At 40.2% G+C, this 21,411-nt stretch overlaps 2 protein-coding genes and 1 long non-coding RNA gene across 9 annotated transcripts in view; 1 reads left to right on the plus strand and 2 right to left on the minus strand.

The window, feature by feature from the left end:
- Nucleotides 1-6,481, plus strand: part of Cnnm2 (cyclin and CBS domain divalent metal cation transport mediator 2) — a 145,164-nt gene extending 138,683 nt beyond the window's left edge. Inside the window, 1 exon segment of the mRNA XM_015494737.2 lies at nucleotides 174-6,481. Within this exon segment, the coding sequence (XP_015350223.2) occupies nucleotides 174-383 (210 nt within the window). The 3' untranslated portion in view covers nucleotides 384-6,481.
- A 1,869-nt stretch (nucleotides 6,482-8,350) lies between these two features.
- On the minus strand, nucleotides 8,351-10,534 carry LOC107149850. Its single transcript, XR_007349137.1, has 2 exons — nucleotides 9,094-10,534; nucleotides 8,351-8,572 (listed from the first exon to the last, which is right to left on the minus strand). It is a non-coding gene; the product is annotated as an uncharacterized LOC107149850 (long non-coding RNA).
- A 1,529-nt stretch (nucleotides 10,535-12,063) lies between these two features.
- Nt5c2 (5'-nucleotidase, cytosolic II) overlaps nucleotides 12,064-21,411 on the minus strand; it is an 82,597-nt gene continuing 73,249 nt past the window's right edge. For all 7 annotated transcript variants that reach the window (XM_048807259.1, XM_048807263.1, XM_048807260.1 and 4 more), the window contains 9 exons: nucleotides 20,289-20,372; nucleotides 19,169-19,210; nucleotides 17,336-17,443; nucleotides 17,091-17,157; nucleotides 16,275-16,445; nucleotides 14,578-14,629; nucleotides 14,398-14,458; nucleotides 14,071-14,247; nucleotides 12,064-13,520 (listed from right to left, as the gene is read on the minus strand). In XM_048807259.1, the coding sequence (XP_048663216.1) occupies nucleotides 13,284-13,520; nucleotides 14,071-14,247; nucleotides 14,398-14,458; nucleotides 14,578-14,629; nucleotides 16,275-16,445; nucleotides 17,091-17,157; nucleotides 17,336-17,443; nucleotides 19,169-19,210; nucleotides 20,289-20,372 (999 nt within the window). In that variant the 3' untranslated portion in view covers nucleotides 12,064-13,283. The remainder of the gene's footprint in view (nucleotides 13,521-14,070; nucleotides 14,248-14,397; nucleotides 14,459-14,577; nucleotides 14,630-16,274; nucleotides 16,446-17,090; nucleotides 17,158-17,335; nucleotides 17,444-19,168; nucleotides 19,211-20,288; nucleotides 20,373-21,411) is intronic.

Here is a 21,411-nt window from a genome sequence, read left to right on the forward strand (position 1 = left end):
GGCAATTAAAAAAAATGGCTTAGTTTATGCTCAAGGATGATTTTCTCCTGTAGTAACTACTATTATACATTAAATCCTTTTGGGGGATTTAATGTATAATATATGTTAGAGACAAGAGGACCTAAAATTAAGCATTCTCTTGGTTTGTTTTCTGTGTCATCTTCTGGCCCCAGATCTCAAGACAGCAATACCAAAATGCCTTGATGGCATCCCGGATGGACAAAACCCCTCAGTCTTCAGACAGTGAAAACACTAAAATTGAATTGACTCTTACGGAGCTGCATGATGGGTTGCCAGATGAGACGGCCAACCTGCTCAATGAACAGAACTGCGTGACACACAGCAAGGCCAATCACAGCCTGCACAATGAAGGCGCCATCTAGGGGTGCCTACACTGGCCCTCCTTGACCGTCCCCCCCTGAGGCTCTGGCCTCTGTCAGACCATGACTTCATTAGTATGAGCTTGTCTGCCATGCTGCGTCCTGCAACATTCTGAGACCAAAGACTTTGTCCCCTTCCTGGAAGCCGCAGAGGACAGCAAGAGAAGGAATGGGAAACTAGAGATGAGAAAGCGACAGCTGGGGCATGGTGTTTAAGATTTTGGAGATGAACTTCTTCGCCCAAATAGAATCATGTTTATTTTTTCAGCTGTACCTTTTATCATTTACTCACTCTCCTCCCTCAATTTGCATGAAGTTGAAAATTGTTGCGATTTATTTTTTCAAGAGATCATGTTTTTCAAAAGTGTCTTTTGCAGAGTTTTAACTTGTTCTGTCTGAACTCTGCTGTGGTCCCATGATGTGACCCTAATAGGATGGACTTGCCCTCAAGTGGCCTGCCGTGGCCTTCCCAGGGAGGAACACCCTTCCTCTGTGCCCCAGTGGGTGTCGCTGTCGAACTTGATGGATGAATGAAGAAAACCGTGTCACTGCAGAACCTGCCAAGTCTGTCGTCACTGTGGGGTGTGGCATGCAGAGGGACCTGTGGTCGGTCGCCTCTCTGTGCTCAGTGTTGTTTTTGAGAATTTAATGTTTAACCATGCCCCTTTCCCTCAGGAAGGTTTAACGTTTGCTTGGGAATGTGATTTTGCTCCCACCCTAAGGAATTTTTATCACCAAAATGAATGTTAATTAATTTTAAACCCATGGTTTATCATTGGCAAGAGGCAAGTTGACTTCATCCTGACATTCCTTCGGCCTGGGGTCTCTGGCTCAGCCAGCTGTCCTCTCACACCCCAGTTCACAGAGCGCCGTCTCCACCTCCCCAGCCCTTGCTCTTGCTAACCCAGGATGCTGCTACACAGATGCCAAATGGAGACCTTCCACAGGGCTTTTCAGTAAACATGTGATGTGGAGGTCACGTCCCTTCCCTTCCCACGGGAACATATGTAGTTATCAGAACAGGAGATGGATTCTTTACTTGGGGCCAAGAGGGCATGTCTAAACCCATGTTTTTAAAGGAGGGAACTTTGGGGATTTCCAGGGAGCCAACTGTCCTCCTTTTCCTTCGTCTCTGGGCTCAGGAAGCCCATTGGTGGCAGCGTCCCCCAAGGACTGCTGTGCCTCCTGCCTCAAATGCAGCCTGCACTAGAGAGGCTGCTTGGACAGCCAGGGTCAGTTTGGCCCCAAACAGGGATTCAGCAACCAAATGTTTGTTGTGGCCATTTCATGTGTGTCTCTGTCTTACTTTAATACCAAATTTACCATGTGTAGTGAAATTAATGTCAGCAGATATTGAGTGACTGCTTTCTTAACTAGCTTATCTGTGTTTTACCATTAGCCCAAGAGATAGGTGCATCTTGCTAGCGATATTCATATACTGAAATGAATTCTCCTGCCCACAGTGTTTATATAGGACTATCCATACCCACTGAGGCTGGTCACTGGCAGAGAAGAGAGCATTTCTGCATTTGGGCTTACTGCATGCAGGAGGGGGGGCTCAGCAGCAGTCTTCTGCCCCCTCAGGTAGGAAGTGTGCTCACCCCTGGTTGGGCTATGTGGGGGGTGATGTGCTGGGCTGGCCTCTTGGTGAGCAGTTTGGTGGCTGTGGTGTCAATGCATGACTGATTTAAGTGTTTGCCCTGAGGTGGCAGTACGGGCATGTCTTCCTCAGATGCTGTCATGCCCCTTAGTGAGAGAGATACTGGCCTCACTTGGTGGAGGGTCATGGAGAGTGCCCCTAAGGGACACCTAGGGACAGAGCCTGTATCGTGTAGCACCCCACACTGGAGTGTCCCCTTTTTCAAGTATGTCCATCCAAGTTAAAAAGCCCATTTCCTAAGATGCATCTAGCCAGACACAACACAGATATGACAAGTGTGTACAAATGAGAATTCTCTGTAACAAAAAGAAACCTGGGCCTGGCCATAGCAGGGGTCTCTCCCTCAATGAACTGCCACTTTGGCCCAGTGGTGCTTGCCTTCCCTGAGGTCTCGGGAGCCAGGTGGTCAAGCCGAGGCTCTGTGGCCTCAAAGAACTTCACCCAGACCACCTCTCGGGCCCAGGGCCTCTCTCCATGTACAGTCTCAGGGCAGCCTTGCTAACAGGAGCCTCTGGAATGAGAGTCACAGGCTGGTGTCTTTCTCAGAGCCCCACTGTTGTTCATGGATCCTAAAGACCTGTGAGAGGGGAGTAGGGGGAATACCAGCCACTGCCTCTTAGGAGAAACAGGAAATTTTTAGTATGCTGTCTTGCTGCTCAGCATGGTGGCTTCTTGCAGAGTATTCTGCTTATAAGGAGCTGGCAAGGTGGCACTACAGTGGGGCTCCCAGAGGATGAGGTTTTAGCCTGCCAAGATTTTACTCATTTTCTGTTAACTATTTTTCACCTTTGATTCACACTTTTGATAACACAAAATCCAGAACAGTTCCTATCTGGTCCCCAAAGGAACAAATGTGAACTATATGTGGCTATAATTACAGCTGAGGAGAGCTAAAGACCCTTCAAATAGCACTCATGTCTGAACCACCAGGTTCTTTTCCAAATCTCATGTTCCCTCTGAGTCAGATCCCTCAGACAGTTGAAGGAGAAACACTGGTCCCTTTCTTCTCTGGGGCAGCAGGAGAGTGGTCTCACTTAGGAGGACCCATGCCAGTCGGAGCTGTAAAGTCATTGGGGCTGGGCTAAAAAGACTGTTAATTAGGTTAAATCTTGGTGCATAGTTGCTGCACCTCAGCGCTCTGGCTGGATTGTCCTCTCCTAGGGTTGCCATCCAGATGCAGCCCCCACCCTCAGTTCTGTGCTGAGGGCCTTGCCTATAGTGGCCTCTGCTGCCAGCCTGGCTCTATGGTTTGGGAGAGACCACACTTTCTCCTAAGCAGCCACTCTGGCATCCTGAAGGCTCCACTGGAACTAGACTCCTGGGATCCGAATGTCCAGGACATTTTGCCCTTTTTGCAATGGGGCTGTTTTCAAACTGTCTTTAGAGGTTCCCTCCCTTCATGGTTCTGTTCTGTATTTATCGTCATTTTGTCTGTATTCATCAGGCAAGTCCAAAATCATGTATTTAAACTCTTAGGAAAACAGAACTCTAAGATTTGTAAATGGATTCACTAAGGCACTAATCAAATAGCTTAAATCTTGGTATTTAAATAAGTTGAATTTGAAAGGGTGCCACATTCAATTCTGTTCTTCCTTCCTTACCCTCCGCCCCGTCCCCCACACTGCACTCCCTGCAGAGAACTCAGTGCCATGGTGGACATGTTTGGCTTCCCTAGTGGAGAAAGTAGGGCATCTTGCCTCTTTCTAATGTTTTTTTTTTCCCCCCCAAGGAATTTGTGCAAATGCTGAATGCAGTACTTCACATTAATATTGAACACTAACTAAATAGATTTACCTTGACACCCCCATTCCATACAACTACAGGACCAGCTTTTCCAAGTCTAGGAAAATAGTGGTAGATGCCAATAGAAATGCATTTTTATACCCCTAGGAAACAAAGGAACAGGATAATTTTGAGCTAAGCAGGAACCATAAATTTCAGCCTTCAAATTCTCCAGGTTGAGGAGCAGACCTAAGGAGGCACTGACTAAGCCCAAGTCCCAGCTGACAAAAATATACACCACCTGTCATCTTTTGAAGGCCACCCGGGATCTGTGACCATCTTTGCCATACCTGGGCCATGGAGCAAAGTCTCCAAGGAGCTTTTCAGGGATAGTCCCAGGCAGATGACTCCTGTGTGTTGGTGCAGAAGGTGCTCTCTTTGGTCCCTGGGTCTCCAAGAAAAGGCCAAGGAGGGCTGACTTTGCACACTGCACTGCATAACCCATGCTCCCAGGTGGTATGGGCAGTGGGCACAACTCCTGTCTGCTCTAATCCTAGAGATGGACTTTTGCAAAGGTTTGGGAACACAGGGCTGACCCAACAGGGAGGGGCTAGGTGGCTTCTGTGGCACAATTGCTCCCTACTTTGTGGAGGAAACAGCTCTCTCCTGGGCCATGTTGCTGTTGATCTGGGCTGTACACTAGTGGTGCTTCATTCTGGCAAGGGTAACTGGGTGAGGTGTAGGCTAACCCAGAATTAGGGATTTAGAGTTGAATATGAAAGCAATTTTGGAAATTCAGAAACTTTTGATACAAACTTTTTCCATGAGCAAGATACTCAGTGGATTTTTATACCTCAGGGCCATTTTCATTTGTTTTGAGTGGTCTGATAGGAGAGAGAGATGAGTTCAGAGACTTCTAGGTTGAGGTTCACTTGCCTCCATTTGAGGGATGAGTGGTGCACCAAGACAGCCTGCTGATACTGCTGTCCTTCAAGGCTGTGACAAGTGGGCCTTCCTCCTTTAGCACTTGCATGCTTTCTGCTGGCTGCTAACTAATGCTTGCTTGCTGGTTTTCCCTCTGCTTCTTCCTTAATGAAAGACTCACATTCCAGAGTCCCTGGTCAGCCACAGGACTGGAGGAAGAGATGGCAGATACCAGCAATGGCAGAGAGAGAGAGTGGCCTTCCTCTTGCTGCCTTTTGCTGGGAATCGTCTTTGCTTCTTAGAACTATGGTTGACTTAGCTCAAGTAACCTTTTTTTCTGTATACTAAGGCCACTGACATCATCTCAACTAGAATCACATTAAGTATCTTTTGGGAAATACCAGATGGTATTTTAAGCATCATGGAAACAACAGTACTAGTGGCAAGAGTCAAATTTTAAGTGTTTGTCACGGTTTTTATGTGCACAGATCAATGCAGACTTGATGAGTCTGTCAACATTTTCAGGATATAATGCCTGTTGAGACCATGTACAAATTCAAAGAATGATTGATTAGGAGTATTATCTTGCCTTTCTGGTGTTTGCCCATATCTGATGTACACGGACTCACTTAAGAAATGAGTGAGAGCTAGATTCCTCTTCAGAAGCATCCTGAAGAGAACTATTTAATGGGCCCGATGGGCTTGGTTGGGTGCCTGCCCTTTTTGTTGAAGACTCAGGACCCTTGAGTATAAGCAGTGGGCATCCAGGCAGAGCAGAGGAAGTAGGAAAGAATGAGGTCTTTGGAGTCTCATTCCCCAGAGCCCCAGCCTAGCTTCTGATTCATTACCCACCCTGTCTGAAGTCTGTTGTGGAAGGTAGAGTGTATCAATCCATTGACTTTTCTTGTTTTTGCAGTCTTTAAATCCACAAATGTATATGCTTTATTTTATATTATTTATTATGTACATACACCTCTACTGTTAGTATGTCTGTGACCAAGATATGTTCTGAAGCCCCTCATCCATGGAGCTTAGGGTTCTGTTGTCCCTTAAGTTGGATGAGAGGGCAGTGGTGGGTTCCCCCCACCTAAAAAACATGTTGCTGCTCTTATGTTGGCCTCTGTATCCCCAGCCCCCTTTGGGGGGCCCACCTCTATTCCTGATGATCAGTGTTTGGGAGGATTGTGAAGGCAGACCTTCTACCTTGTGGTAGGGCCTCTCAAATCCTTTCATGATGTACTGCAGAGGTAGTTTCTTGGTGACTGGGTCCTTTCTCCGATACAGTGGTACAGTTGGCTGAGACCACAGCCTCCTTCCTCACCCATCTCCCAGCCAGGTTGTTTGCCTGGTCCCACAGTGATGGCCTCTACCTTGGATCACAAAATGCTTCTCTCTGGACCACGGAAGCTGCCTGCCCATCTGGGCTGTTAAATTTGCCTTTTCTTGGTGTTGGGGCCCAGTGCCAACATTGCCTTGGTCCTTGTGTAAGCCCTGCTTTGTCTGATTTTCATCCTCCTTAGCCTTTACTCACTGTATCATGGTGTACATTTCATGCATTTGAGCAGTGAAGTTTTCTGAACACAGTATTGAGAGCTGTGTGAAGTTAAATAAGCACAAGTCGAGTGTATAGGTTTCATGAGCTGATTGTCATAATGAATGCATTTTATAAATCGAATGTTGTAGATTTACAATTTCTCCTATTTATTTTGTACCAATTTATTTGTAAATTTTGTGATTGTTTAAAAAGGTTTTGTTTATTTCTATTCTATTTAGATAAATGATGATTTTCTGTTCACCCTTTTAGATGTGTGTTCCCTCTTTCCCTTTTCATCTATGCAACACCAACCATGCCATCTTGTTCAGGCTTGATCCCTGCCCCACGGCATAGCTCTACTGGTGGGAAAGCCGGGAATGGATCTCAATAGGGCATCTCCTTTGGACACATACTTCAAAGTCTGTGTTAAGAGTGGGTACAAATTCAGTACCTCCAAGTTACAGTCTGGTACTGACAGTTCAGGGGGAGAAGAGGTGTTCTTTCCAAGGAATGAAGTCTGTCCCCCATCAGTTAATCTCTAAATCAAGACAATAAAAAATATTCAGTTAACTCTCCCCAAACACAGGCGCTCAGCCACTTATAAAATAATGCAGTGGGCAAATGGCCATACTGGGGTTTTCTGGGTAAGAACAAAGGCTTTATGTAGGCATCTCAACTGGCTCTTAAGGACTTACAAAGCCTTTCTCATCTTTATCTATATGCAGTATAGGAGGAAGGTCAGAGCAGGCATAGATGGGTCACCCTCAAGTTCCTGGCACAAGTATGGGGCAGTATGGTCAGATGCTCTTTAGGATTCAGTGGACATCCTACATTCCCCAATAATCCAGTATACAAACCTTATTCCCTTCCATCCCTATTTCAGGTCTTCTATTCCTTTACACTCTTCTCACATGACTGGATCCTGAAGAACTTCCAGTCCATCTTCAGGACCCCTCTGTGATCCATTCCTAGGCCCCTTTTTGGAGTTCTTTTTTGCTCTATTCATAGTCTCTATTTTACATTCCAAAGAGAATCATGCTGTAAGAATGGAGCTTCCTGACTGGTTCTTTATAGACCCCACTGATTTAACCATGATGTTTACAGTATACTTACACTTGTCCTGTAGATGGAGACATTTCAGTGAAGAACTGCAGACAAGACTGGCTTTTGAGACCCTTCCTGACCTAACTACCACTCCCACCTTACCAGTTGTTACCCCATTTCCTGAAAGTAGAACAAGGTTTATCCTTATCTAGTTAAGTTTATCTTCTTGGGAGCCTGTTTTTCCTAGTAGCAGGGTACAAAGCAGCATCAGGCAGAAGGAAATCACTGAAGAACATTCATTTCTAACTTATAGCCTTGGTTGGGTTTTCTTGCTATACTCACTCTAGGTGAGTCTTTAGCTTAGCTCGGGAATGCCCAAATAAAGTGGAGGCATATTTTCCTACTCTAAAGGATTTGCCTAAGCTTTTCCTCTGCATCCTTGAAGCTACACATGTCAGTTCATTCTTATGTTTTATTGTGACATGCCTTGGCTTTCTATTTTACATAAACTGTGTTCCCCAGAGCCTCTTCTCAACTTGATGCTTCTGAGGAAACAAATACTGATCTAGAGGAAGTGAATGATACAAACTGAATGACCTTTTCATAGCCTGGAGTTGATTTCTAGAAACTTAACTTTTTTGAAAGTAGTTAAACTTAGAGGCTGACTCCTTATTAAAATCAAAAAGTTGAATTCTATAAGATGGCTAATAAACTCATTTTCTTTGTTTAACTGCTTTAACATTTTCTCTCCAAGGGTCTCACATCTGTACTCATATTTTCAAGAAGTCCCAGGACAAAGATGGTTGTAATTTTTCACTGTTAACTTTCTATTGGCATGCCATCTCCTCTGGTAGATGATTATGAGGCCTGAGAATGCAAGTTTTTAAGGGGGAATGAATTGCCAGACTCCTTTGTTGAAGTGGTTTTCTCAGTAGGGTGCTAGTGATTGTGAAGTGTTCAAACAGTAGACCAACACTGTACAGGAACTTTTAGACTGAGCCACAGTTTTGCTACATCATTTGAGTTCTACATAGTGGGCCCCCAAATAGTTACTTGCTTCAAAATAATCACACCACAAATCAAAGGTTATAATCTGGTGAGAACATTCTCTCAAAAAGGAAGTCTGGACATTTAATAAATATTTTCACTTTGGGGAAGATTTTCTTGGCAAATTCTTTCAGGATCTTGGGAGCTTGTGAGGCTTGGACCATTCCATCCTCTATGAGAAAAATGTCAACTCCATTATGTTGTTTGGGTTCCAGTTTGTATGGATCTCAACCCAGATTCTTTTAGGCCTCATTTACAAACCTTTGGGGAGAACAGACCAAATACAAATACAGACCAAATATGTGTGTACCTATTTGTACCTAATTTGATTCATGAAGCAATCTATCTCAGCCACTTTTATTCTATTAATAAGTTGGAACCCAGGTATCTTTATTGTATGTGAGGAAAAAAAGGGACTTGAAACTGGTTGTTTTGTTTTAAATTGGAAAATACAAATTACTTAGACGTGGTCAAGTCAGCAAGTTTGAAATGAAATGTTCTGAGTTCAATTAGGAGTACTACTTTGTGTTAAAGCTCTGCACAAGAACTTAAACTACTGAATATCACATCACTTCACCACAGGAACATTTTCTGAGAAATGTGTCATTAGGTGTTTTCATCATTGCAGGGACATCACATGCATGTACTTATACAAACTAAGATGGCTGCAAGATTACTAGGGAATATAATCTTATGGGACTTCTATGGTATACACAGTCCATTGTTGACTGAAGTGTCATTATGCAGAACATGGCTTGTGTTTTATTTTTGAAATTACATACCTTTGTCTAATTATTGTAGCCTTGGGATGAAGACATTCTGTCTGAGGGCAGGAAAATGGTGGAGAACAGAAAAGTTGTATTGTTCATTTTGTAAACTAACATTCTATTTTTAGGTTGATTTGCTTTCTGTTATTTTTAGATACTCTGCAGTGAGAGAAGAGTGTGAAATGTTGCTTTACTGTTAGTGGTGGTATCTGATGGGCAGTGTAGTTTCTGGAAATCACCTGGCTCTGCTTTCTGGCTGCCATGCATGCGTCATTCTTCTTTCTCTTTAGTAGTACGCTTGTTCTTTTACCTTCAACAGTGTTGCTTGGGTAGTTCCATGGCAGACATTTCTCATTCTCAGGGCTTCCCAAAGTTGTATACCATTTGAAATTGTTCCATTTGAGGAAATACTTTTAAGAAGAGCTGGATGGCCTAGTTACCAAGAAAGAATGTCATGAGAAACACAAGCATTGAGTCCTAAACTACAAAACCAAGTGAGGAATGAGGCTGTTAATGATATGGCAATAGTTGGATCATAGTTACCATTTTTCCCACTATTAGAGAGGTTAAATAGTTTCCATAACCTGGAATTTGTGCCCCTGGATTCAATCTTCAATGTTGCAAAAAAATTTAAAAAATCTATAACATGGAATGTGGGCAGGGTTCCTACCCTAATAGACTTAAATATGCAGTTGTTTGTCTCTAGCTATTTGTGGTGAATACGCAAAGAATTTTAAAATGCCCAGGCAGCCTTGGAAAAAGAAAAACTATATGGCTTTAGAGTTGTTGACAAAATATTTCTTAAAAAAAAAAAATAAGCCTGATTTAGAAATATCTAAACATGGATAAAGTACTTTTAAATCTGACATGTAACTGCATGTGGCTTTTATAAGCAGTTTCTTAAAAGTAACTCTAACATGACTTATCAGTCCTATTTAAAACCACTTCTAAAAGCATCTTAGGAAGGGGTAGCTTGGAGGGCTTTGCTTGACTATTTCAGATCTCGGCAGACCAATGCTTACAGTAGAAGAAAGTAGTCTTTGGTCAAAAACACTAAATCTTTTTGGCTTCAAACCATTCCTGAGATATTCCACCAGAGCTTTAACTGACCATCTCTGCAGATGGTCAATTCCTCTCTGAGAGAACCTGATAGTGCCTGGGTTTGCTGTGCCTCTGATCAGTTGTTTCATATGCCTAGGTCCCTGTTAGTACACAATCTTAAGCTTGGGAGTTCAGTCTAGCACTCAAAAAGGATGCCTGATATTCTACAAAACCTGTAAATTGATGTTTTCAGAATAGCTATGAAAAAAGTCTCAAAAGATAGTTGATCTAGAGCTGGGGTTGTGGCTCGGTAGTGGAGCGCTTGCCTAACACGTGTGAGGCACTGGGTTTGATCCTCAGCACTACATAAAAATAAATGTATTGGAGCTGGGTTGTGGCTCAGTGGTAGAGTGCTTGCCTAGCATGCATGAGGCACTGGGTTCGATCCTCAGAACCACATAAAAATAAAATAAAGGTATTGTATCCCCCACAACTAAAAAATAATATATTAAAAAAAATAAAAGTATTGTGTCCATCTACAACTAGGGAAAAAATTAGAAAAAGATGATTGATCTAAGTTTTTCAGGGCTTAAAAACAAAGGAAAAGTATATATTTTAAATTCAGCTTTCTTAACTACTGGCAATAGAAATTCATGAAGTCCAATTATAATTGCTCCGAGTGCCAGCCCACAATACTGACCCCATAGCACACATTTAAGAAGAGTATACAGGCCGGGCATGGTGGCACATGCCTATAATCCCAGTGGCCAGGAGGCTGAGACAGGAGGATCATGAGTTCAACCAGCCTCAGCAAGGGGCACTAAAAAACTCTGCCTCTAAATAAAATATAGAATAGGACTGGGGATGTAGCTCAGTGGTTGAGTGCCCCTGAGTTCAATCCCCAGTCCCCTTCACCCACCCCCCCCACCAAAAGTGTACAGGGTTAGGGTTAGGATTGTAGCTCAGTGGTGGAGCATTTGCCCCGCATGTGTGAGGACTGGGTTCTATCCATAGCACCACATAATAACAAAGTTATTGTGTCCAACTTGAAAAATACTTAAAAAAAAAAAAAAAGTATATAGAGAAGTACCACATTGCTCTGGGTCTTACATTTTTTTGTGTCTGTATGGTGCTGGGGATGGAACCAGCAGCCTCACACACGCCAGGCAAGTGCTCTACCACTCAGCCCCTTGGGTCTTAAGATTTTTTTCATGATATGTTCTGGTGGTCCTGAAGAAAGATATGGCTAACAGAAGAATTCTTATTCCACTTGTGTGCTTTCCACTTCTTAGACCTTGAACACACAGAATCCTTTGGCTATTAAGAAACTCTTATATGAACACAATACAAAAAGTGTGGAAAATAAAGCAACGTGAACTTTGCTGTGAAAGGGAAAATATGTAAATAAAATAGCCCTGTAGTTATAATAAGCCACTTAAAGATTTGAGTTTGAGAAAACTTCAATCTATATAAAACTGGGCAACGTCTTCATCTTGGATGAGAATAACCAGTTACAGCAACCACATTCTCTAACATTTTAAAAAAGATAGCATCTAATTTTTATTTGCAATAGCGTTTCTAAAGTGATTCTTTCAAAGGAGCATATATTCTCCATAGATTTAAGTCATGCCATGAAACACATTCTGACAGAAATCTAAAGTGCAAGTCATGAGGCATGGCAACTTTGGTTATGTTACTGAGCTGTGTTGCCTACCCACAAAATGATTTTTTTTTTAAAGCCTCACCTCGCAGTCCGATACCAAAAAACATTGTGAAAAAATTGAGGCCTGTGAGACACTATAGATATAATCATGTTAGATCTTCGAGTTCTGGGAATGTGTATCTCCCGAGAAACCGTCAAACTATTGTCACTAAGCCAAACCTGAACCCACTTGAAGACCAATAATAATTATAGTTGTGCTATAGAAGGGGTCAAAGTCAATATTTAGAAACATTGCATTTTATTGAATTCTAGATCAGCTAGTCTATTCTCCCCTATAGACCAATGACAGTAAGATTGGAAGAAAATATATGAAAGTTAAGAATCTATTATCACTATTCAAAATGTTGGAACAACTTTCACTGTACTAGTGAGACATTAATAAGAGCCTAATGTCTACAATAATTCATTCTTGCTCAAAACAAGAAGTGATTTCATTTAGAGTTCTGAATTTATTCTCACTGATTTTGCTATTTGCATTAGTAAGGTTCTGGCTTAGAGTCCTCTTCCCATTCTCTAATGTTCAACTTTAACATACAACAATCAACACTAGAGCTTAGAGAAATGTGGAACTGGGTAGCAGATGCCACAATTACAGCCCATCCTGATACATCTTACTCAACCATTCTCTAATATAAGAAGGTTTCTCCTCCTCTTTTCTGGGGGCTTGCTCCTTTGTCATCTTTCAGCTAAATTCCTTTATAGATTTATTATGATGAGAAAAAGGTTTTAGATAACAAGTATTCGTGCTATCAACCTAAAAAAATACAGAAAGAATAGGACTTCTATATGTCAAAATAGAATCCCTGCAGTCCACTCCAGACTGGTCCTAAAACAGAGAATACTTCTGCAAGGTTACTGACAGAGCAGCAGCCTTGCCAGTCATTGAGGACACTTTAAAGGCTTATGAAAGGAAACTTGACCTCAACAGAAGACTACACTCAATAATGGAAACAATATATTTCTCCACTGATATACAATACTGTGTAATGCACTGAAAAAGTTGGATTTTAAAGTAATAGAACAATTTGAAACAATACAGCATTTTTGGATGTCTTCCCACTAGTCCTTATTACACTTGAAACCCTTCATCCTTAGTGTATCCAGATACACTATGACATACTGATCATAAATGACAAGCAAACAGTGTCACAAGCCACATGGAACCATCTGCATGCAGTTCAGCCTGACTTTACCCTTACTTCCTTCCAATACAGACTCCATTACAATTCTGAGCCATCTGCAAAGAATATTATAGATACACAAAACTAAAACAAGTATCTCTCTATGATTAGAATATTTTAAAGTCTTTAGAAACTTTCCAGACGTACCTCTGATGGAGCACCCCCACCCTCCCCAGTAGAACCCAAACAAGAACATCCTTTGCTCCTGTGGGTCCTGCCAGAACTTGTTTAATGGGTGTTCAGGGTTTTGGTTTTCCTCCTTATTCTTCCTCCTCCTCCTCCTCTTCATCATCATCTTCATCATGGCAGTGTGTGATTTCCTGGGGGGCCAGTGGGAAGAGGTTGGGGGGTTTAATCTCACTAATCGACCTTGTCAACTGGTGTCGCTTATAGTCGGTGTCTTTAAAATCCACTGATGTGCGGTTGCGGGTGGCAAGTGGGGACTCCATCTCATTGATATCTACGTGTGTGTGCTCCACGGTTGACTCATGAGGCATCTAGAACAAAGCAAGAAGCTCACTACATCTAGTAGAGCAAAAGAGATACTTCCCCAATCCTAACCCCTTTTCCCCTATTAGGTGGCCATGTGGAGTTATATCAGACAAATCATTTAGATAGACCTTTACAAAACTACTACCTAAAACTCCCTCTCTTTCTCTCTACTCCCAAAATAGTAACCTATCCTTTACTACAGCTGGAAACTGGGTAAGACAGAGAAGACTATTATTTTCAGTTTCACAGCCAGTCCTCAACAGCTCAATATCAGAACACAGGAATATAGAAACCACATTTCTTTGAATTAATATTAACAAAAGAATAAAGTCTTCATCATTCACTGTAACTTGTAATAGACTTCAGGGAGTTAAGTTATATTCTCTAAGTTTCTATCTTGATCATACTTTCTGAAAGGCCCTTGTGCAACCACATAATCTGACCCTAGGCTTTGCACAAAAGAATGTTTAAATTGTCTCCTGTGCAATCCCACAAAGCTGGTTGCAGATCTTGATCTTAAAGTGTATCTTAACTATCAAAAGTAACTTTATTTACCAGGACATGGGCAGCTCTGAAGAGATAACTGAATGGATAATACAGCAGGTTGATGAAAGATGCGGCATAGAGATCAGCATAACGCATCACTTGACTGGCAAAGAGTGTCTGCCGGGAGCCACTACGAAATAGGCTTCCCATCATCCCATAGCACATATCCATGTCATGAGTTACTTTCTAAAAAAAAAAAAATAACAAGATTGATTTTCAGTTCATTCAAGAAATTATTTATTGGGCACCAGCTATATGCCAGTCCCTGGGAAAAAATAAAAAATATGAAAATCATTTAACTCATTTTCTATTTTCTCTCAAATCTAGTTTTGATACCTTTATACGTCTCTGGATGGAACTAATGTCTGGGCGCTCATTGCTACTGCTGTCAAGGTGCCTGAAGATAAAGAGAAAAACCCTGTGAAAATCTCCAGAAAGAGCATTTCTTACACCAAAGTGACTCCCAAAAAGGTAGATGGTTTTTAGGGAAGAAATTTTTAGAACTGAGAAACTTACTTGTAGAGTTCAGCCAAGAAAATATCCAAGCTCTGAAGTTCTTCAAAAAGGGCTAAAGTTTGGAAAAGAAAAGAAAAGTTCCCAGTTTTTAACTGACACTAAAACTTCAGTAAAAAGTTGTACATAGGACCCAAGGGTATATATAGCCTGGACCAACATGTCACAGGCAGGTGTATAAATGACCTCTATCTCCTTCAAGAAAACCCATGATAATCTGTTTGGAATGTGGCAGCAGCTCAATACCTTAATTACCTTTTCTTCTATTTGAACACCACTGACTACAATTTTTTCTTCCATCTGTATGCTCATTCTGAGCTTGCAAAATACCAATTCCTACCCTATCTCAGATGTAGTCAGCAAAAAGCAAGTGTTTGTAATCCCATTTTTAGATAAATGAATGAGAATGAAGTGACTTGTCCAGGGTCACAAGTACAGGAAATAGTACAGCCAAATCAATTAGATTTCTGAAACTTCAAAGGTGGAAAGTTGAAAATACAGATGAAAGGACAGCCTGAAGATCCTACTGATAGTACAGACAACAGAGATAGCAATAGTTAGTATCTGCATGCTTTCCATGTGTTGTAGCCCTTCTCAACCTGAGTTCCCCGAGGGAATTAAGCCCTAAGACATCTATTTTTTTTTCTATTTAACAAATGTGAGGACAGAGAGACTCCAACATTTCCTGCTGGTTCTCAGGAGGAGCCTTGGTTGAGAAGGGTTGTGATGTCTATCTTCTTTATACACATATTTCCTAAGTCTCATCAACTTTATGAGGTAGGTGCTATTATTATCATCCCCATTTCAATATTTGAGGAAATTAAGGCACAGGGTATTCTCAGTAACTTGCCTAAGGGCATGCAGATTTTAAACGATAGATTCAGGGTTCTTACTCAAGGCAGGCCAAATTTCTGGAGTAACTTTCACCATATACTTGGTGATACTCAGTAGGGCTGCATGAAGAACTTGTGTATCAAACACCTTTATGTAACTATATCCCCATAGCTCAATTTAATATAGTATATGTCCTGCAAATATATAGTGTGGCTCAGTCCAAGAATATAATTTGTCTTCATTCTCTATTTCTCAGAAGAGTAAATAAATACCAGGATGTAATTAATGTTCAGAACTGTCACCTCCCAGAATCTCAGATATGGGCAACTAGGCATGGTTGGAGAAATATGGACTGCAGAGGAAGCGGAGCACAGGTTAGCAATTACAAACTGTAATACAACATGTAGCACTATGCTCAGAGAACACCAAAGTTTTCACAGTGAGGTCTGACACCAACATTCTACACTTAACCTCAAAGGGATTTAAGAAGTTGAATAAGGGCTGGGATTATAGCTCAGTGGCAGAGCACTTGCCTCCCACAAGAGAAGCACTGGGTTCGATCCTTAACATCACATAAAAATAAAATAAATAAAATAAAGGTATTATGTCCATCTATAACTAAAAAAAAAAGAGCAAAATGGAAATAAAAAAGTTTGAATAAGATAATAACCTCTTATATTTATTAAAATTCTGTGAAATAGCTGAATATTCTAATGGGACTATCAGGGCCCATCTTTTGACCACATCCGATCCCCTGCACAAAAAGTAATGGTTTATCAAAAAGGAATGAATTCAAAGATGGCCATTTAGATATAAACTAGCTATTTCAAAGATTTATAAAACACAATAATATAACAGTCCCTTACAACTCTTGTCAGTCCAGACATGCAGCTCCTGTGCAAGTTCAGGAATCACCAAGAAAGTTCGCCACCCTTGCCGTTTCTTTGATTTTAAAATGTCTCCAAAAATGTGATCTCCAATATACAAAATATCTTTGCCCTTGGCTCCCAACAGATCACAGATTGTATCAGATGAACCTGAAACAATGAACATAAGAAAAAGATCTCCATGTTAAAGCCAGCAAAGTCCATACCCACTTAATACTGCGATTAATTTTACTCTTATTTGAGGGACAGACCTTTATAAAGACAAAGACTTGCCATTCTTCCTACCACTCTTTTTATTGCCTGTAAGATAAAGTCTTCAGCTCTACTGTGCTGATTAGAACTCTAATACCAAATCCTACACAATTCTATCTCAGCTTAAGTAAATATAACCTTCAAAAGCAACATCACCATTTTTTTTTTTATCACAGATCAGCCACTAAGTTAGCTTTGTTCATCTATTTAACATAATATGTATCTGTGCACACACAGGCTACTAGAAAACTCCTGAGAAGCACCCAAAATTATTCCAAAAAGCTAAAATAAATAGGTAAAATAAAGAGGTGGTGGCGGGGGGAGAGGGGTGGCTGAACCTACTAGTGAAAATAAAATTCTTTCTCCTTGATTTTTATCAATTTAGTGGGTGACTATTTACCTTTGGTAAACAGCATCTCTAAAATACTGAAGAGTACATGTAGCACTATGCTCAGAGAACACCAAAGTTTTCACAGTGAGGTCTAAGTGAAGATAATACTGTGCAAAAACATTAAATAAAATCTTTGGAAGTTTCTGACTTACCTCCTGAGTAGACAATGCCATGCTGTAGGGGGCCTGTGTATGTACCAATTTTCAGCTTGCCAGTTTTCTGTGTGAAAAGAATATGAACTTTGTAATACTTTATCATCCTGTTATAATCTACCCACAGCACTACTTGGCAGGCAGCCAAAGTCATGGCACTCATTATGGCCATTAAATTAAAAGTATCTATTTTTATTAGGGAGAGTGGGAATGGGGGAAGAAGACAGATTACCCTCTCAACTTACAGTATCTACTTGACGCAATACCGTGCCTTCTCCGAAAAAGAGTGGTTTCCGTGCATCTACCAAGATCAGGTCAAAGTAGGACTGCCATGGTCGATGGGAGCTCCCAGGCTGGTGAAAGAGAATCAGTAAAAACCAAAACATCACTCCTTATCTTAAGACACTCACATGTAATCTTGTTCAAATATAAGGAATTCAGCAGTACTAAGTATAACCAGAAGTTCTCACTATTTAATTTTTAAAAATGCACTGTGTCTAATTATAAGCCACATCCTTCTGGAAACAGGTGTAAATAATTAATAAACTCAAGTATTATCTCTACAGCTGGGCGTGGTGGCACATACCTATAATCCCAGCAGCTTGGGAGGCTGGGGCAGGAAAATCCCAAGTTCAAAGCCAGCCTCAGTAACTTAGTGAGGCCCTAAGCAACTCAGTGAGACCCTGTCTCTAAATAAAATATAAAAAAGGGCAGGGGGTGTGGCTCAGTGGTTAAGCATTCTTAAGTTCAAATCCCTGGTTCCCCCCCAACCAAAGTAATCTCTACATTTTAAATCATTTAATCTCCTGAGTTCCAGTAACATATCACAGCAATTTAACATATGAAGGTGTGCTCACAATCTGAAATGTATGAAAAAGAGCTAGGGAGAGATGTAAGTCAATACTCAAGGGACAGATTAAGAGGGAGGTTTGATCATGGTTATACAAAATTACATGCAAGAGGAAGTGAGGGGAAAGGGGGAAAAAAAAAACAAGGGGGAGAAATGAATTACAGTAGATGGGGTAGAGAGAGAAGATGGGAGGGGAGGGGATGGGGGATAGTAGAGGATAGGAAAGGCAGCAGAATACAACAGACACTAGTATAGCAATATGTAAAACAGTGGATGTGTAACCGATGTGATGCTGCAATCTGTATACGGGGTAAAAATGGGAGTTCATAACCCACTTGAATCAAAGTGTGAAATATGATATGTCAAGAACTGTGTAATGTTTTGAACAACCAACAATAAAAATTAAAGGAAAAAAATTAAAAAAAAATAAATGCAACTTCATACAAAAAAAAAAAAAAAAAAAAAAAAAGAGGGAGGTTTGATCAGCATTAGAACTAAAGTATATAAACTATTATGGACCATATCAGGAAATTTTATTTGTTCTTAGAGTGATGGTTCTACGTATATACTAGTCTTTGGTTCATATAATAAAGCAGTCACAATAATAATGTAGAAGTTATGCCCATTAAAATTATTTCTATCCTGAAGAGCAGTGCACATTAATTTGGGGTGATCTCAAAACAGGGATCTGCTGATTTTTATTCATAGAAGTCTAGGAATCAAATTCTACAAGTATATGACTGACTAAGTTGTAATGGGTATTCCTTAAATCTAAATATAGCCATACTGTGGGAATGAAGACTTCTTTGCTAAATACCAAAGTTAACTGTTCTTTGGGCACAAAACTCAGCAATGACTTAACAGCAGAATATACAAACTGTCAAGAACACATATAAATTTTCTGTTCCTATTAACCAAATATATTTCTCAACCTGAAAAATTACTTTCATTGCTATACAAACTTCATAATTCCACACAGAACTTCTTAGGCATGAAATTATTCTGATCCAATCTTACTAAATTCCACTTGAATATCCTTTTTTTATTTCAATCTGCTGAATACTCAAATTGCTAATTGTTTTTCTTTTGTTAATGAGAATTAAAGAAAAGGTTTAAAATCTACGACTATTCTGGGTAGTTCCCACCCAATTCCTTCCCCTAAATATTCCTGAATGATTAAATGCATTCATTATTACTACAGCAACGATCTATGAAGTTAATGAAATACCTTGGGGCCATGTGGGAAATCAAACAGGTAAGTCATAATTTTCTGGAAAAAAATGCAAAATAAGGTTCACATACTACTTTTGCAAAGGATATGCAATAATTGAAAAAAAAAATCAAAACCTTTTCATAAAATGTCTTTTTTCAATATAGAATTCATTCACCACATTCTTGTCTCTTCTAGTTTATGGCAGCGGAAGCTAGAAATTAATACTTCATCATACGAGAAACCCCCCCCCCCAAAAAAAACCCCCGCAAAACCTTATGAGATTCTCAGATCTATACAGATTCATACATATATCCCTATCTATTTTTCCTAGAACACAAAATTTGAGATAAGGGGCATATAAGGTAGGGGCACAGAGAAAACTAATGACTTATGGAAATAATATATTTTAAAGTTTTTACAAAAATGAACTGGAGGGAGAACTTTTTACTAACACTATTAATTTGTAATTGTCTCAGCAAAAGTAAATAAGGAATTAATATTAGTTTTTTTCACATGCTTTAATCACACTAAAAAACAATTTTAAAAATAAGAGGTAGTGGGCCAGGGCTGTGGCTCAGTGGTTGAGCACTTGCCTCGCATGCGTGAGGCACTCGGTTCGAACCTCGGCACCACATACAAAAAATAAGTACATAAAATAAAGATACTGTATTCATCTACAACTAAGAAAATATTTTTTAAAAAAAGAGGTAGTAAATTCTGATATCTAAAATTCAAAAAATCTTTGTACGACTTACTACTATGGAGCTTCCAACATCAGGGAAGTACAGAAAGTAAAGGGTACGATTTCTTAGGTTTATACAAATGATGCTCCAAAGAGACACAGAAGCCATTTTAATCAGCACAAATATTTTAAACAGTCCCAAAATTAAAATCTTCAAGTAACCAACTAACCAACTATAATCAGGGAAAAGAGTCATAAAGAATAGAAAAAATTAGAAGGATTCTGATATGGCCCTTCTCCCTATACAGTTTTGCTTTTTTCACTCTGCTTTCAAAATAAGATGACAGAAACTACTTTCATTTAAAAACTTCTGTCCTCCTCATTATTTTCAAGGTTCTTTAGGCCAAAATAATTTCTCTGCATAATCAAAAAATATGAATATTAAGCACTTACATCTGTATATTTATAGTCACTGTTGGTGGCAAGAAATACTTTCCCTACTTCCTTCATCCGGCTCAAAAGCAAAGGCAGTTTTCCCTGAAATGCAGTAAAAACAAAACACTAAAACACAAATACTTTCATTTTGGGGTAGTCATATACTAGATTTTTGTCCCCTAAAATAGTGGGTAGGGTAAGTCTTTTAAAGATTAGTTGTTGGTTTCAGAATTTTTGCATTTAAAAGCTCCCGTAAGCATTATACATGAAAAAAAATCTTAATATATGTAGTATACAAACTGTACATAGCATCTAGATTCATATGTAAAATGACTATAAGGACATTAACATATTTCCACCTTTCTCATATGGTCTACCTCAAGAAAGAGTTTAAATTACCTGTGATTTCCTGAAGTATACGAGTTAGATGTGTTAGAAATCCGGAGAAGTTTATTTTAAACAACACCAGCAAATTTGCTATTGGAGATTATTAGACATAGCCACATTATGTATATACTAGGGTTTTACAAGCACCTTGCAGAATGTAATGGCAAGTCCAGATAAATCTAGAAATGCCCATGCCCACCTGCAGATAAGAAAATTCTAACTGCTGATATGTTTCTTTAACTGGAAAGAAAAACACCTTTTCCTTCTCTCACAATAAATAAATAGGTTCCTTTGCACAATTCTCCTGAACTATTTTGGTTTGGATATGAGGTATCTCCCAAAAGCTCAGGTGTGAGACAATGCAAGAAGGTTTAGAGAAGAAATGATTGGGTTAGAAGAGCCTTAACCCAATTAATGAATTAATTACCTGATGGGACTGAACCGTAACTGAAGTCAGGGGCTGTGTGGCTGGAAGAGGTGGGGCACCGAGGGCATGGCTCTGGGATATATTTTTTGTCTGGTGAGTGGAGTCTCTCTCTGCTTTCTGATCATCATGTGTGTGAGCCCTTCCCTCTGCCACACTCTTCTGCCATAATGTTCACCTCACCTTGAGCCCTGAGGAATGCAGCCTACTGTCTATGGGTTGAGACCTCTGAAACTGTGAGCCCCCAGTTAAACTCCCTCCTCTAAAATTGTTCTGGTTGGGTCCTATAGTCACAGCAGCAAAAAAAGCTGACTAAAATATGGACCCTCC

Source organism: Marmota marmota, unplaced genomic scaffold (assembly GCF_001458135.2).
Source record: "Marmota marmota marmota unplaced genomic scaffold, marMar, whole genome shotgun sequence".
Lineage (NCBI taxonomy): Eukaryota > Metazoa > Chordata > Mammalia > Rodentia > Sciuridae > Marmota > Marmota marmota.